This window comes from Hesperophylax consimilis, chromosome 3, assembly GCF_061612785.1.
Source record: "Hesperophylax consimilis isolate HC1 chromosome 3, BYU_Hcon_1.0, whole genome shotgun sequence".
NCBI lineage: Eukaryota > Metazoa > Arthropoda > Insecta > Trichoptera > Limnephilidae > Hesperophylax > Hesperophylax consimilis.
The window spans coordinates 42,761,646-42,776,358 of NC_142838.1; the positions used below are offsets into that span (position 1 = coordinate 42,761,646).

Below are 14,713 nucleotides of genomic sequence, written 5' to 3' on the forward strand. Positions count from 1 at the left end.
TCGATCACGTCGCTCACATCACTATTGACTCGAGAATTCGGGGAATTCCCCGAACTCAAAATAGGTACCTACCGCGCATCGTTCATTGGGCATTTGTTTGTCACTTGTCATTCAACGCCATGAAAGTTTTGATTGCGCAAGGTTACTCGCAGGTTATTAAAGACTTTTACATTATTTTAAAGTTTGGTATTACGTTGTTCGCTTTGTGTTTGAGTATATTGAACTTTTCATCATGTCTACAAAGAAGAGGAAGTTAAGTGAAGAAAATCGTACATTCAATGCGAAATGGGAGTTAGACTACTTTATCTCCAACAATAACAATAAAATTCAGTGTTTGATTTGTATGCAAGTTTTATCTGTAAGTAAAGAATATAATGTTAAGCGACACTATACTTCTTTACATGAAGAAAAGTATAAAAAACATGTCGGTGAAGCAAGAAAAGTTATGGTGGCTGAGTACAAAAAAAAACTAATACAGCAAACAAGTATGTTTTCAAAAGTAAGTACCGAGAATGAACAAAGCTTGGCTGCCTCATATGAAGTTTTATTAGCCAGAGCAAAAAAACCATTTAGTGATGGAGTTTTAATAAAAAAATGCGCAGTTGAAATGGCTAAACGCTTTATGCAGCCGAAATTAGCGGAAAAGTTTGAATCTGTTGCATTATCTCATCAAACGGTGGCGCGACGAATAGAGGACATGGGTAATTATATTACAAAAAAAAAATGTGATTACTTTGTAGATTGCGAATACTATTCAATATGTTTGGATGAAAGTACCGACCAGACCGATGTCAGTCAATTAATAGTCTTTATACGTTGCATTTCCAAAGATTTTACAATCACGGAAGAAATGCTGGATTTAATACCATTTCATGGAACAACTAAAGGCAGTGATATATTTGAAGCGGTTAACAAAACTATAGTAGAATATGGAGGATTTCGTAAGTGTTCTTGTATTGTGACCGATGGGGCAAAAGCTATGACCGGGACAGTGACAGGATTCGCGGGACTTCTAACACAAAATGGCATTGATTGCCCGTTGTTGCATTGTATTATACATCAGGAAGCCTTGTGTGGAAAATCTTTGCGTCAAATGAATGCTATGAAAGTTGTTATAAGGATAACCAATTTGATTAGAGGTGGAAACAGGGCATTGACACATAGAAAATTTAGAGACTTTTTAAGTGAAATCGATGCAAACTATGGAGATTTACTATTGCATTCGGAAATCAGATGGCTAAGTGCTGGCCAGTGCTTGCAACGCTTTTTCGCCTTAAGAAAAGAAATACCTTTATTTCTAAAAAATGAGATATCATCTGACACTTCTGAACTACAAGATAAAATGCGAGATCCTCAGTTTCTGGCTGATCTTGCGTTTTTAACTGATATGACGCAACACTTGAATGAATTAAATTTAAAATTGCAAGGTAAAAACCTCAATATAGCCAACATGTACGGAAATGTGAATGGATTCAGAAGTAAACTGAAATTGTTCATAACGTCTCTACAACAAAATGATTTTTCTTTTTTTTTCAAGTTGTAAAGAACATTATTTAGAGATAAAAAATTTTGAAGAATGTAATTTTTTGGACCACCTCAAATACATGGACGAAATAATCGTCGAATTTGAGCGGCGTTTTGCAGATTTAAAAAAAATTGAGAGTGATATAGCTCTCTTTACTCATCCATTAACGATCGCAGTTGCGAGTGTGAAGATTGATTATCAATTGGAACTGTGTGATCTGCAATCAGACCCCTTTTACAAGGGCAGAACAGAAACAGGAATCGATTTTTTTAAGCTCCTCGCTGAACGTTTCCCGAAACTGACGAATTTCGGGCAAAAAATGGGCTCGATGATGGGCAGTACCTACCTTTGTGAAAGTGCATATTCAACAATGAAGTTTATTAAATCGAAATACAGGTCTTCATTGACAGATACTTCACTTAAACATGCACTGCGCCTAGCTTCCACTAGTATTGAGGTTGATGTTGACAGAATTGTAAAAGACAAATTAATGAAAAAGTAGATAATAAAATAACGATATTACGTATTATTACCAGTATTTTATTTTTATAAATATTTTGCGGCCCACCAATGTATTTAGTCTTTTTTATTGGCCCTGGGTCCCATCTAGTTTGGACACCCCTGATTTAGAGTATTAAGAGCTCGGTTAATTGGCGAATTAGATGCTGCATTTGTTTTATAATTTAGCGTGTAGAATAGCACTGTATGTTGTGTACGTCTCAAAGGTATGTTAAAGTTAATAAGGGACAGAAGTTCAGTACAGTCAATGTCGTTGTTTAAAATTCTGTGTATAAATATTGAGTCAGCTACTGCTCGTCTTCGCTGCAAAGTTTCAAATGTACACTCAAAATTATTGTTGAATCTGTAGGTAATATATTTTATAAATTTGTTTTGAATACGTTCTATACTATCTATGTTTTTTTTTATATTTACTCCACACAGGCCTCCTGAAGAAAATAATTTCCCTCAGGGCCTATGTCATCTTTGGGGATGTTGTGTTGAGGGTCTTTTTGTGGAGAGGAAGGAGTGAACATGGGTCTTGAAGAGTCCCATGTTGTAGGAGGGAGGAAACACAGAGGCCGGCAGTTCGTTCCACAGCCGAGCTGTTGAACTTAAGAACGAATCGTAGAAGCGACCCGTTCTCATGTGACAAATGTCAACCGTGTACAAATGTTGGGCGCGCGTTTGGCGTGTATCCCGACTACGCACCGGTGCCGAAGGGATCAATGACGCTAGTTCCTCAGAGCATCTTCCAAAGTTTATATTGTGGATTCCAAATAGGCGATGTATATTCCAGTGTACTTCTGACTAATGCGAAATATAACATTACAATTGTATACGGATTACTGAATATTTTACTTACACGTAGCAATCCTTATGTGGTGTCATAGTCGGGGCCCCTAGGCAATACACGTATGGGGGCTCCTTTACCCTAGGGGCCCCTAGTCGATGCGTGGCCCATAGGCAATGGCCTACACTGCCTAATCATTAGGCCCTAATGGACAATACGGCCCTGCCATGGCCGGATTAAACATTTCGGGGCCCCTAGGCAATGCTCGTCTCGGGGCCCCTAGGCAGTTGCCTACACCGCCTTACGCATAATTCATATATCAGTTCATATAGCATTCCGAACGTATGTCGACTCAATAGAGAGTGATATCAAGCATGATCCCAAGGCATTTTGGGACTACGTAAAATCACTGCGCAAGGATGGTGGTATAACAGACATCATGATGCATGGTGATCGGGAAGTTAGAGGAGCGGATGTAGCCAATGCATTTGCAACTCATTTCCAATCAGTGTACAGTAATGAGCCTCCATTACTAAATCCAATTTCTGCTTCCAAGATGAATGTGAAGGGAGCCCAAAACATTGATATAAGTCATATAGACGAATCAGATGTTAAATCTTCAATTAATAACATGAAACATACACATTCACTTGGGCCAGACTTTCTTCCAGTATTTTTTTTAAAAGGATGTGTTGAATTTTTAAAAATGCCACTAAGTTTTATATTCAACCTATCTTTAGATACTGGTATATTTCCTGATTCCTGGAAAGTCTCAAAAATTTTTCCCATTTTCAAAAGTGGATCAAAGACATCTGTCGAAAATTTCAGGCCAGTGGCAATACTTTCCGCCCCGGCTAAGTTATTCGAATCGATAATTCATAAACATGTGCTGTTTCAAGTAGAGCCTTTCTTAATATCGGAACAGCATGGGTTTAGAAAAGGTCGATCAACAGATACTAACCTACTGGTACTCACAGATTATATTTCAAAATCTTTAGATAAGGGCTACCAAGTAGATTGCTCATATAATGATTTCTCGAAGGCATTTGATACCGTAAACCATGACATATTATTAAATAAATTGTCAACTATAGGTTTTTCTTTACGGTTTCTCATATTCTTTGCAAGCTATTTTACTGGAAGAAAGCAATTTGTATCTCATGGAATATTCTTGTCAAAATTATTCCTTGTGCTGTCAGGCGTTCCACAGGGCTCTAATTTAGGACCGCTCCTCTTTCTGATTTTTATTAACGATATTATAGAAAATATTCTGCATTCCAGGTCACTTCTTTTTGCTGATGACCTAAAACTATTCTTGGAAATTAAAACTTTAGAAGACTGCATTCGACTCCAATCGGACATTAATAGAATTGTTGACTGGAGTAAACGGAATCGGATCGAATTCAATGTTTCTAAATGTTTCATTCTTTCTTTCACACGGGCACGTCATACTTGGTTTTACCGGTATACCATGAATGCCCGAAGTTTAAAACGTGTCTGCACTATGAAAGATCTTGGCATCATGTTTGATAGTAGGCTGACATTTCATACTCATATCGAAATGACGTGTAGTGCTTCACTGAAAATGCTAGGCTTCGTCCTACGCACTGCGATGAATTTTAGAGACACCCGGGTTCTCCAAGTGCTATACATTGCGTTGGTTAGGAGTAGGCTTGAGAGTGGGTCGGTGGTTTGGTGCCCACATCAGGTGAAGTATTCCCTTATGTTGGAGAGAGTGCAGAAGAAATTTCTGAGATTCCTCTACCTGAGGGAGTATGGCTACTACCCGTGGCTCTATCCTACTGACTTTCTCTTGGGCATGCTCGGTATGAACCATCTACGGGTCAGAAGAGATGTGCATATTGTATCACACTTCTTCAAACTGATTCGTGGATGGTTTGAAAATCCGACTATCATGGAGAGTATTAGTCTCTATGTTCCTGATGGTTATCTCCGTCACCGACAGCATAGACTGTTTTATCTCCCGGCCTGCAGGACCAACTTGCCAATGGTCATGCCGGTGGGGAGAGCAGTCTTGCTGTTGAACAGAATTAATTCGGATATCGACATATTTAGCATCGGTGAAGCTGCCTTTAAAAAGCAAGCTCTATTGATGCTGGTATAGTTTATACACCGCTAACTATTATGTAATACCATTTTACAAATGTACTTAAAAACGAAATAAAATGTAATTTTGTAATGTTTTTAAAGGAATAAACAAATTGAATTGAAATTGAATTGAATTGAAATAATACGGCCCTGGCCATAGTGACTGGATTTTCAAACAGTTTAAGACTTGGTGCAAATCGGATGTTTTTTTTTTTGCGGATCGATTCAAATTTTAGTTTCCTCATACATATCCGTATTTAAATTTCGCTTGCAACATTTTAACTAAATTAAAAAAAACACACATATACATACAAATGTGAACTGAATAAAAATCTTGTAAAATTACATCAATTTTTTAAACTAGGGGGTGTAATGTTTTTAAATCCTTATATATGAATGAAAGCCAGTTAAAGGCCGACCTTCGCGTTTAGGTTTCTACGCGTTGTAGCTTTAGTGATTAATTCATTGAAGGATCTTTTTTGTTGTTGTGGTAACTTTGGTTCTTTTAGATGAGGCGTGTAACATTCTGTATGGTTTTAAAATAAGACAATGACCGACTACCCTAATTTTAACTACCTTTTCCCTACCTTGTTTGCTCGCCAAAACGTTTCTGGTTGCTACAGACGATGATGTGCTAATACAATGGGACAATTAAATACAAGTACATGAAATTCCCTATAGACAAATTCAATTCAAGATGCACAAGATTCTAGGTTAATGATTTGACTATGGATTGTTAATTTTGTGAGTTATTTCTACGAGTAGGTCTTTTTAGGAATGGCTAGAGACAAAACATGTGTTGCTTCGGTTGGTCTCCGTCCAAATCCCACCCGTCAACGTGGCCAGCTCGAGAGCAGCCAAGTTCACGGTCCAACCCCAACTCCTCCAGAAATTAATTGAATATCGCTCAGCGACAGGTGAAATTATGACATGTTTTGCCTCCTGCCGGAGGGTGATGAAGGTAGGATTCCTTTGATTTCTGATATGTGGGTCCTTGGTGGTAAATGATTATGATGATGTTGATAATGTTGATGATTGGTGAAGATTCATCTTGTACCGTTAGGTACAAGGAGCTGCTCCGGTTCGGTGGGCATGATAGCCTGATGTCAGGAACCATTCGAGGTACGTGGGTGGCGCGAGGTTTAGGTCGCGTCAACCTCCCCCAAATCAATGATGAGAAAAGCTCTGCCAGCATGCCGAAAGTTAGGAGTCCACTGCACTAACCTCAAACATAAACATATACTGAAGTGGTTTGCATCAGCAATGTCAGGAGCTCGGGAGTCCCGTGAACACCCCTCTTGTTTTCGCTTGTCACTTTACTCCAAATAGCTCCTGTCTCCAGCCTTCACAGCTTCTCGTTCCAGTAGAGGTAATTTTTTTTTTTTTTTTTTTATTAAATATCAAAATAATATACAAAAATCAAAAAGTCCCAATAAACTACTTTAAAGTAGTTTGTCATTGGGTGCTTTTAACTTAAACAGATTATATCAAATGTATACATTCATATCATGAGAGGTGTAATACAATAAAAATAAAAACAAAAAACAATTAAAGCGTATGCAGTTAGAAATAGTTTGTATTAGAGTCTAGTACAAACTATTTCTTTCAGCTAGCCAATTTTTCAACAAAAAAATTCTTTTTATATTTGTACATTTTTTGATTTCTGCAGGTAACATATTTAAACAATTTGGTATCATGTAGTCTAGCGTTCTTTTTCCATATTTGTTTACATGCTTTGGTACGATTAGTCCTTCATTTAATGTAAATCGAGTATTGTAAGTGTGTTCCAGTCTATTTATGTACATAGGGCTATTTATGTGCTGAAAAATTATTTTATACCACATAATTGCTCTTACCGAGAGGATTTTCAGATTTTGATAAAGGTGTGGAACATTATGCCTTTGTTCATATAAACTTTTATGAGCTAATAATTTAACAAGAGAATTTTGAACTGCTTGAACATGATTTATATTTGTTTTAGAGGAAAATCCCCAAGCTGTAATTCCATACCTTATGATAGATTCAGCTAGTGATAAATAAATTATTCGAAGTGTGCATATTGGAACATAAAATTTTAATTTATATAATCTACTAATAATAGATCTCAGTCGTTCACAGACTTTATTTATCTGTAAATCCCATTTGAAAAAACAATCAATAATAACACCTAAATAAACATATTTTTTAACCAGTTCAATATTTTCACATGTACACAACGCAGGGATACCAACATGTAGGCAATCTGAATTGTGTGTTTTAATTTCGGGTATAATAGTATTTACCTTGGCATTGGGTGATCTAATGTGTATCAATTTAGTTTTTTTGCATTTATGATTAGGCCAGAGTCGTGAGACCATTTTAAAAGTTCAATGTAATCTTTTTGTAAAAGTTCAATACATAATTGCAAATCACTGCAAGAAAACACCAATGCAGTATCATCCGCGTACACAAAGTGTTTTACATGTTTAAAAATAAATTTAATAAAAGATACATAAATACACATGACACATGTATATTATATGTGCAATACAGAACATACTTCAGTCTTTCGTCCACACTCACAATAGTCATATCAATATTTAATTTGGATGAAGGCATCCATCCGACAAAACGAATGTTTCCGGGATGGGAGATTTTACTCCACTTTCAAGTCACGGTCACTCGCTCTATAGTTTGCTACCTTCCGTTCGCTTCAAATATCGAAGAATGGTAGAAAATGGTATCCTCGACTTCCGGCCATAAAGATCAGGGATATAGGAATCATCACGTCGTGAATCTGAAATCATCCGATCTCCGTCACCTCAAACGGTTTCGGTCAGAGTCAATTCCCAACCTAATTCTAGATGACTTCTCCTCCTATAGTGGGGGTAAATATTTATTGGATGTGACAAGAAGGCTGTTGGAAAATCGTCGAAACAACTTCATATTCATCACGATCCCTTCGTTCTGCCAACGAGAAAATCTCCCCATACGTCAGAAAAGGATAGCATAGCCATTATCCGCTTTGTTCCTTCGTCTACCAAGCTAACTCTAGTAGGAAAGCCCATTGGCAACCTTCGTTTCCTTTGATTGGAACTCCGTGAAAGCGTCCTCTCACCAGCTGAAAATACTCGGAACAGGGGTCTACCCAGTCTAACCATCATAGGCTGGTCCTCCAACACCTTCGGCAGAAACCGATGCTTTAACGGGATAACTCAACCGCATCAAGGACGCGGGAAAGGCCAGCGCCGCCCTACTGGAATAGACGCTCTTCCGGTACCCAGGGTTCTGATTCTGCTAACACTAAAAAGCCCCCATTAGGCAAGCCAATCACCAATTTCGATGCCTTCGCTTTTGTCGCTTTGGTAAGATAGGAAAGCCCACGGAAAAGTGGTACACTTCGTCCCAAGCCAAAATTATGTGAATGACAATCTCAATTGAAAGAATAGGGAAGCCAGACAGATGTGTTCTCTCGGCGACTACCCTCAATCCGCTGTGTTATCCCTGAATAAGTTTAGTAATACCAAATAAATTGAATGTTCAAGGAGAATACGAGAACATATTGTTAAATAACAGATGTTAAAACATATAATTAACCGTTCTATCCGTTATTATTCCGCCTATAGGTATCTGATTGTTTTGACTGATAACCGTTCGCCGGGTTCTGAACCGATTGCTCGTATTATCCTAGACATCGCATAAATACAATGGTTTATATTTTATGAATTCCGTATACCTAGACGTTAAATATAACTACTTAAGAATTATTAAATTACGAAAAATACACTAACCCGCAACCCAACTAATTCCTGTCGTTTTTTTCCTTTTAGTTTTGAAATGGCCAAGACCCGGTCGGCTTCGACACAATATGTGATTTATGATCTCTTATTGAAAAAGGGTCCGGACTTTCGGTCACAAATTCTTCTGTTGAAGATTTTAACATAATTACCTCTAGTATTCAAGTTAAATACTCTTAATTCAAAATACAATTGTATTTTTTTGTTTTCCTCGTGTCGGAACGCATTTACCTCTCTGAGAAATCCACAGGAAATAAGGGTTAATAATTAGATTATAATATGACTTACCAATACATCATCTCAGTGCATTCCAAATAATTATAAGAAACAAACACACTCACGTGCAGTAAGATACTCATGCTGTTAGAAAAACCACACTTTCGACACTAAATGATTTTAACCGCGTTCGTTGTTCTCTTTTAAATTCAAAGTAATTATTTTAAGTCCTGATTCGACTTTGACCTTCGCGACCGTGTCCCGACAACGTATTCTTTGTTGACGCGTCTCCCAACTTTGACTGAACTCGACTATATTAAAACGCTGACCTATCCTGATTATGCTTGACCGTCTTCGAACCTTGAACCTTGAACTTTTTTTCTACTCTGTTTTTAAATTCTGATTTTCCTCTTATTTTATTATTATTATTTTTACTATAATATATATATTTCCTTTTTTTTACCACTTATTTGTTTTTATGTAATTAGAAATTGTTAGTTACCAGCCTCAGAACAGACTTTGTCTAGTGAGGAGGGTAAGGAGAAAAATCATGTATGTACATAACTAATAATAAATAAACGCCCGGGTTGCCGGCACTGTTATTGAAAAAATTGAACCTCCTCTCACCGCTACCTAGCCCTGACTTCCTTGACCGTCTCCCAACGCTTTCAAACCCTGACTGTCTTGACTCTATTTGACCGTCCCCCAACGCTTTCAAACCCTGACTGTCTTCCAACCTAGATCCTCCTCATCTCCTCCACCCCCTCGTCTCCTCACCCAAATCAACTCCGCCCTTCGCCATTTATCAATTATCTAATTTATGTTTCCGAATTCTGAAAATTTTGTATATTCAAGGACAGAATCGCACTAAAATGACCACATATATTATAAGCCCTAGAATCCTTCACATTAAATTCAATCGTTCCAAAACCAATAAATTGTTGAACTGTCAACTTCTTTATCCCAAGGAATGTAACTTGACCCCCTCAGTCCAGTGGCGTGTCGGCCTACCAGCATCTTAGCCCGGCTTTCAAATTACCAACACGGTCTAGGATGTATTAAATATTATGATATCATAGTTTTATTTTTAAATCTTCTTGCGAGATTTTAATTTAATTAAGCAACTTCCAAACTCGTCCTGTTAAATGTGATTTACCTCGCTATTCATAATTATAATTCGTCCAAATCCTTAGCAAAATTACGTAACTATATTTCGCGGCGCATTCCCTACGTAATAAGTCACTTAGTAACATTGCTTAGCGGAGTTTAATTGTTTCTTATTGACTTTGTTAGGGTTTTTTCTATCCGCCCCAACCTGCCAAATTCATTGCGACTGCACTGAACTAAATCTAAGAATTCAAAATACCATCACGGAGGTCTCTGATAAACGCAGTGCATGTTCCTAGTTTTTTTCTAGCATCATAAATTCAAGCACTTGTTTTAAAATAGCTTTAACTCCAACATCTGGTACCGTCACTATTTCGTGAAATCAACTCAAAAATTCTTTCTCGTGATAATAAATCAATAAGGTGGGTGTTGCCTGCCTACTTCGAACTTTCATCAACCCCTCTGATTCGTTGCATTTTATCTTTTGGCGTAGATAAAAAAAACGACACGCCCCGGTCCCCTCCATTTCCTAGTACCTTAACTAGATGTCACCTATGATCACGTTTTGATTGGAGAAACCAGAATTCATTAATTCCTACAATAAACGGAAAAAAAATTATCCGAGGGCAAGTTCATCACATGGGGGGGGGGCTCATTCATCTTTGCCGCCCCGGACCTCTGACGGGCTTAGTCCGCCACTGTGTGTATACTTAAATAAATGTTCATTACGAAAATGAAATTTAAAAAAATCATTTTTTTGAAAATTCTAACTGTATATATTATAACCCCTTAAAAACGAGGTGGTTAGCTTCATTAACACAGTCTCAAGTTGGATGTCTGTCAATAAACTTAAACTTAATCCGACAAAGACAGAATTTATTTGGATAGCTTCCCCCGGAAGGCAAGCTCTCCTTGACTTCGGTCCAATCCGTATTCAGGATACAGATATAATCCCTTCTGAAGAATTAAATTTTTTGGGTTTCACTATGGACAATAATCTTTCTCTTGAGAAAATTTCAAAAGCTGTGAGTTCTGGGAAGATGACTTCCCTCTGATGAAGCAAAGTCAATCATAAATTCGTTCATCGTCTCACGTACGGACTATTGCAATAGTGTATGGGGACTACTTTAACTCGTCCCACATATGATAACACTAAATAATTACTCCGCCGCCTGAAGCCCCGGGAGAGCCAGGCGCGGACGGGAACGCAACTCTCTGCCATTCTAGTTTCAACATTCGACCAAACCACCACTCTCTACTACCACCGTCTCTGCGTTCACTTAACTTGTAAATTCATTCTCGCAAATAAATTCAACAAAGATCGCAGACCTTTATCTTTCAATCATCAGAATTCCTTGAACACAGATTTACGATACCGGCAGCCATCGTAAATTACATTTATCCTGCCATACTGGTGATCCCGACTTTACACTGCCATACTGGTGATCCCGACGTACACGCTGCCACACTGGTGACCCTCGACATTTCTGGTGATAATAATATTTAGTGGACACGGTAGGTCGAACGTTGAAGCTGGAATCCTGGACAATCGAGTAAGTAACTTCCAATCTCATTACTTACAATCTCTTTTTCAACATTTTCAAGTCCAGTATTTTTATTAGAGTCTGATTGTCGAATTATAAAGCACATTTCAAAAAAAAAACATTATTGTCCCACAAATTCTGATACTTAAGTATATCAAATATACCCACTAATCTGAACCAAAAAACTCGTATATTCGAATAGTATAGTGCCAAAAAATCTCAATTTCAGTGAAACACCGCACCAGCAGCTGCAGACCAAGCATCAAATTCACCGCAGAACGCAACAATTTCTGCAGACCAACATCAATTTCATCGCAGATCAAGGATCTACCGGATTTACTACGCAGGCAGAACTTCAGTCCCGGACCTCGTAACATCCATCACAAATCAATGCCCAGTAATCAACACCAAGTAACGAATCATAATTAATCCTACATACAGTGATTTTACAGCAAAATTTCCGAATACGAACATTCTAAAATAACTTTTAAAAAAAAAATTTTTTTTGCAAGTGTACAATATTGTTACATGTATTAAGTGACCAGACAAGTTGAACTCGTCACAGTACATTCACATTATTTACATTGTATGCACTCTAGATTAAGGGATTTTTGAAATTTTCGGATATCATCAATCTAACATTTTTGAATTTTTAATTTTTTTTTTTCAAAACCTAAATTTACTGTCGTCATTGCTTTTGTTTCCTTGCTATTTTTACACATACATCTGCCTATTTTATACTGCCTATTGCTTGCCGTATTATCAAAACAATATGTCATTCGAGAATAACCAGACATCGAACGAAATCCACGGTAATAATTCCACAATGGACACAACAATAAACTCTGTCTCGGTTAAACTACCCGCGTGCTGGCGCGACAACATTGCACTTTGGTTCGCACAAGCTGAAAGCCAATTTTCTAACTCAAGACTAAAGGATGATCTCACCAAGTACAACATTATTGTTGCCGCTTTGGATATGGAGACCCTCAGTACCGTAAGCGACATCGTCATCAATCTTCCTGCAGCAGACAAGTACACTCATCTCAAATCAGCACTCATCGAGAGATTACAAGATTCGGAGGAAAAGCGACTCACTCGTCTTCTAACCGGACTACAGCTCGAGGACAGGAAGCCTTCTGGACTGCTTCGACTCATCCATGAACTCGCTGGTCCCGGGCTATCGGAGAGCCCAATCGTACGCGTACTTTGGCTACAAAGACTCCCGCAACACATTCAGGCCATACTTACCGCACTACCCGACGACAATCTGTTACAACTAGCATCCACAGCAGATAAAATCTCGGAAGTTTATCAAAAATCTGAATGTGAAACTATGGACAATAAACATTATAATGGCATCCCGAACTCGAATCCAAACATCAGTGCTATATTACAAAATTTACAAGAACAAATTTCGGCACTCGCTCTAGAAGTCAGTCGACTTAAAACAACTCGGAGAGATGATCATGGACAGGCAAACATTAATTTCGAAAACCGAAATCCCAGCACCCGCCGCGAATGGCGTCATCCATCGACATCATACCCAAATTCCGCGCACCGACCTCGTTCTAGGTCACGCGGTAGCCAGTTAAACACCAATAACACGACACTCGGCTACTACAGTTACCATGCAAAATTCGGTAACAAATCATATAATTGCACCAAACCATGTACCTTTATTAATAATAAGTCAAGAAACGACAGTGGAAAACCCGCAGTAGAAACGTGCGATTTTCCTCAAAAAACTTGTCGTCTCTTCATTCACGAACTCGTGACGCGACAGAAATTTTTAATTGACACTGGTGCTGACGTATCTGTTCTCCCAAGATCAAGCTGGAACTCGACCAATACGGTCACCACAGATACATGCCCCACCACATTATACAGTGCTAGTGGGAAACATATAAAAACATATGGTACAAAAACCATAAATCTCCAATTTGGCCTCCGCCGCGATATGAAGTGGAAGTTCATCATCGCAGACGTCTCGAAAGCCATTTTAGGAGCAGATTTCTTACACTTCTTCAACTTAAGCGTCAACTTGAAGAAAGGAACCCTAACGGACCAGTCAACAGGATTGCAGATTAGAGGAGTTTCGCTGCAAGGACCCTCATCTGGCATTTCAACACTGCCACACTGGTATGGAAAACCGATCTACACCGATCGCAAACCGATTACGTTTGCGTTCAGCAAGAAACAACGTCAAGCATATATCCGGTCATCTCAACACCGTAGCAGATCCACCGACGTCAAACACATCTCCGGTCATCACAACACCGTAGCAGATACGCTGTCTCGAATAGAAGAGATAAACAGCCCCTTTGTTCCTCGAGACATGAGAGAACAAGCAATAGCCAACGTACACAACGTATGCCACCCAAGCGCCTCCGGCACCTCCAACAGCATACGTCAGAGATTCGTCTGGCCCAAAATGGCAAAGGAAACCAAAACCTTCGTCAAACAGTGCGTCGCTCGCCAGGAAGCAAAAGTACCACGACACACAACTGCACCCACAGCGACGTACGGAAGAACACTTAGACTACCATCTGAATTCTTCACCTCAACCCACCGCGAAGAAACCCACCGCGAAGAACCCGACACCTACGTCGGACGCCTACAAAAAAGGTTTAATGAGATGAAACCCACTCCCGCTAGTAACCACAGCGCTGGAAAATTTTTCATCCACAAGGATTTACCGCATTCATCACACGTTTTTCTACGCACCGACGCCGTAAGGAAACCACTTCAAAACCCCTACGAAGGACCTTTCGAAGTCAAAGAACGTGACGATAAAACTTATGTTATCATGGTCAACGGTAAACCAAAAAGAGTCTCAATAGATCGACTGAAACCTGCATTCTTTCAAAGCACAGAAGAAAGCCTATCAAGAGGAACCGTCACACAGCCTCTAATAACAAAAATGACAACTCGATCCGGAAGACATGTTCACTTCCCGGACAGATATCAAGCGCAGTAATAATTTGGCAATATCATAAGGCACAGTAACTAGCAAAAAAACTAACCAGAAACCATAGATTGACGTATCCATAAATTTCATAAATTAATTGTAACTATCATATCGCAAATGTTAGACAATCCAATAAATTACTGTTACTAAAACAAAAAAAACAATATAAACTTT

The 14,713-nt window shown here is 38.6% G+C and overlaps 1 protein-coding gene across 1 annotated transcript; it reads left to right on the forward strand.

Moving 5' to 3' along the window:
* Positions 1 to 12,394: 12,394 nt before the first annotated feature.
* Positions 12,395 to 13,464, forward strand: LOC149425535 (uncharacterized). The gene is made up of 2 exons (XM_089650789.1): positions 12,395 to 12,766; positions 13,399 to 13,464. Exons 1-2 carry the CDS (start codon positions 12,395 to 12,397, stop codon positions 13,462 to 13,464), a joined length of 438 nt encoding a protein of 145 aa, XP_089506915.1.
* The last annotated feature ends 1,249 nt before the right edge of the window (positions 13,465 to 14,713 follow it).

Excerpts from the sequence above, each read along its gene's own strand:
- LOC149425535 (XM_089650789.1), top strand. The coding sequence starts at position 12,395 with ATGGACACAACAATAAACTCTGTCTCGGTTAAACTACCCGCGTGCTGG. Across the intron at positions 12,767-13,398 it reads GGCTATCGGAGAGCCCAATC|ATCAAGCTGGAACTCGACCA; the intron begins GTACGCGTACTT and ends TGTTCTCCCAAG.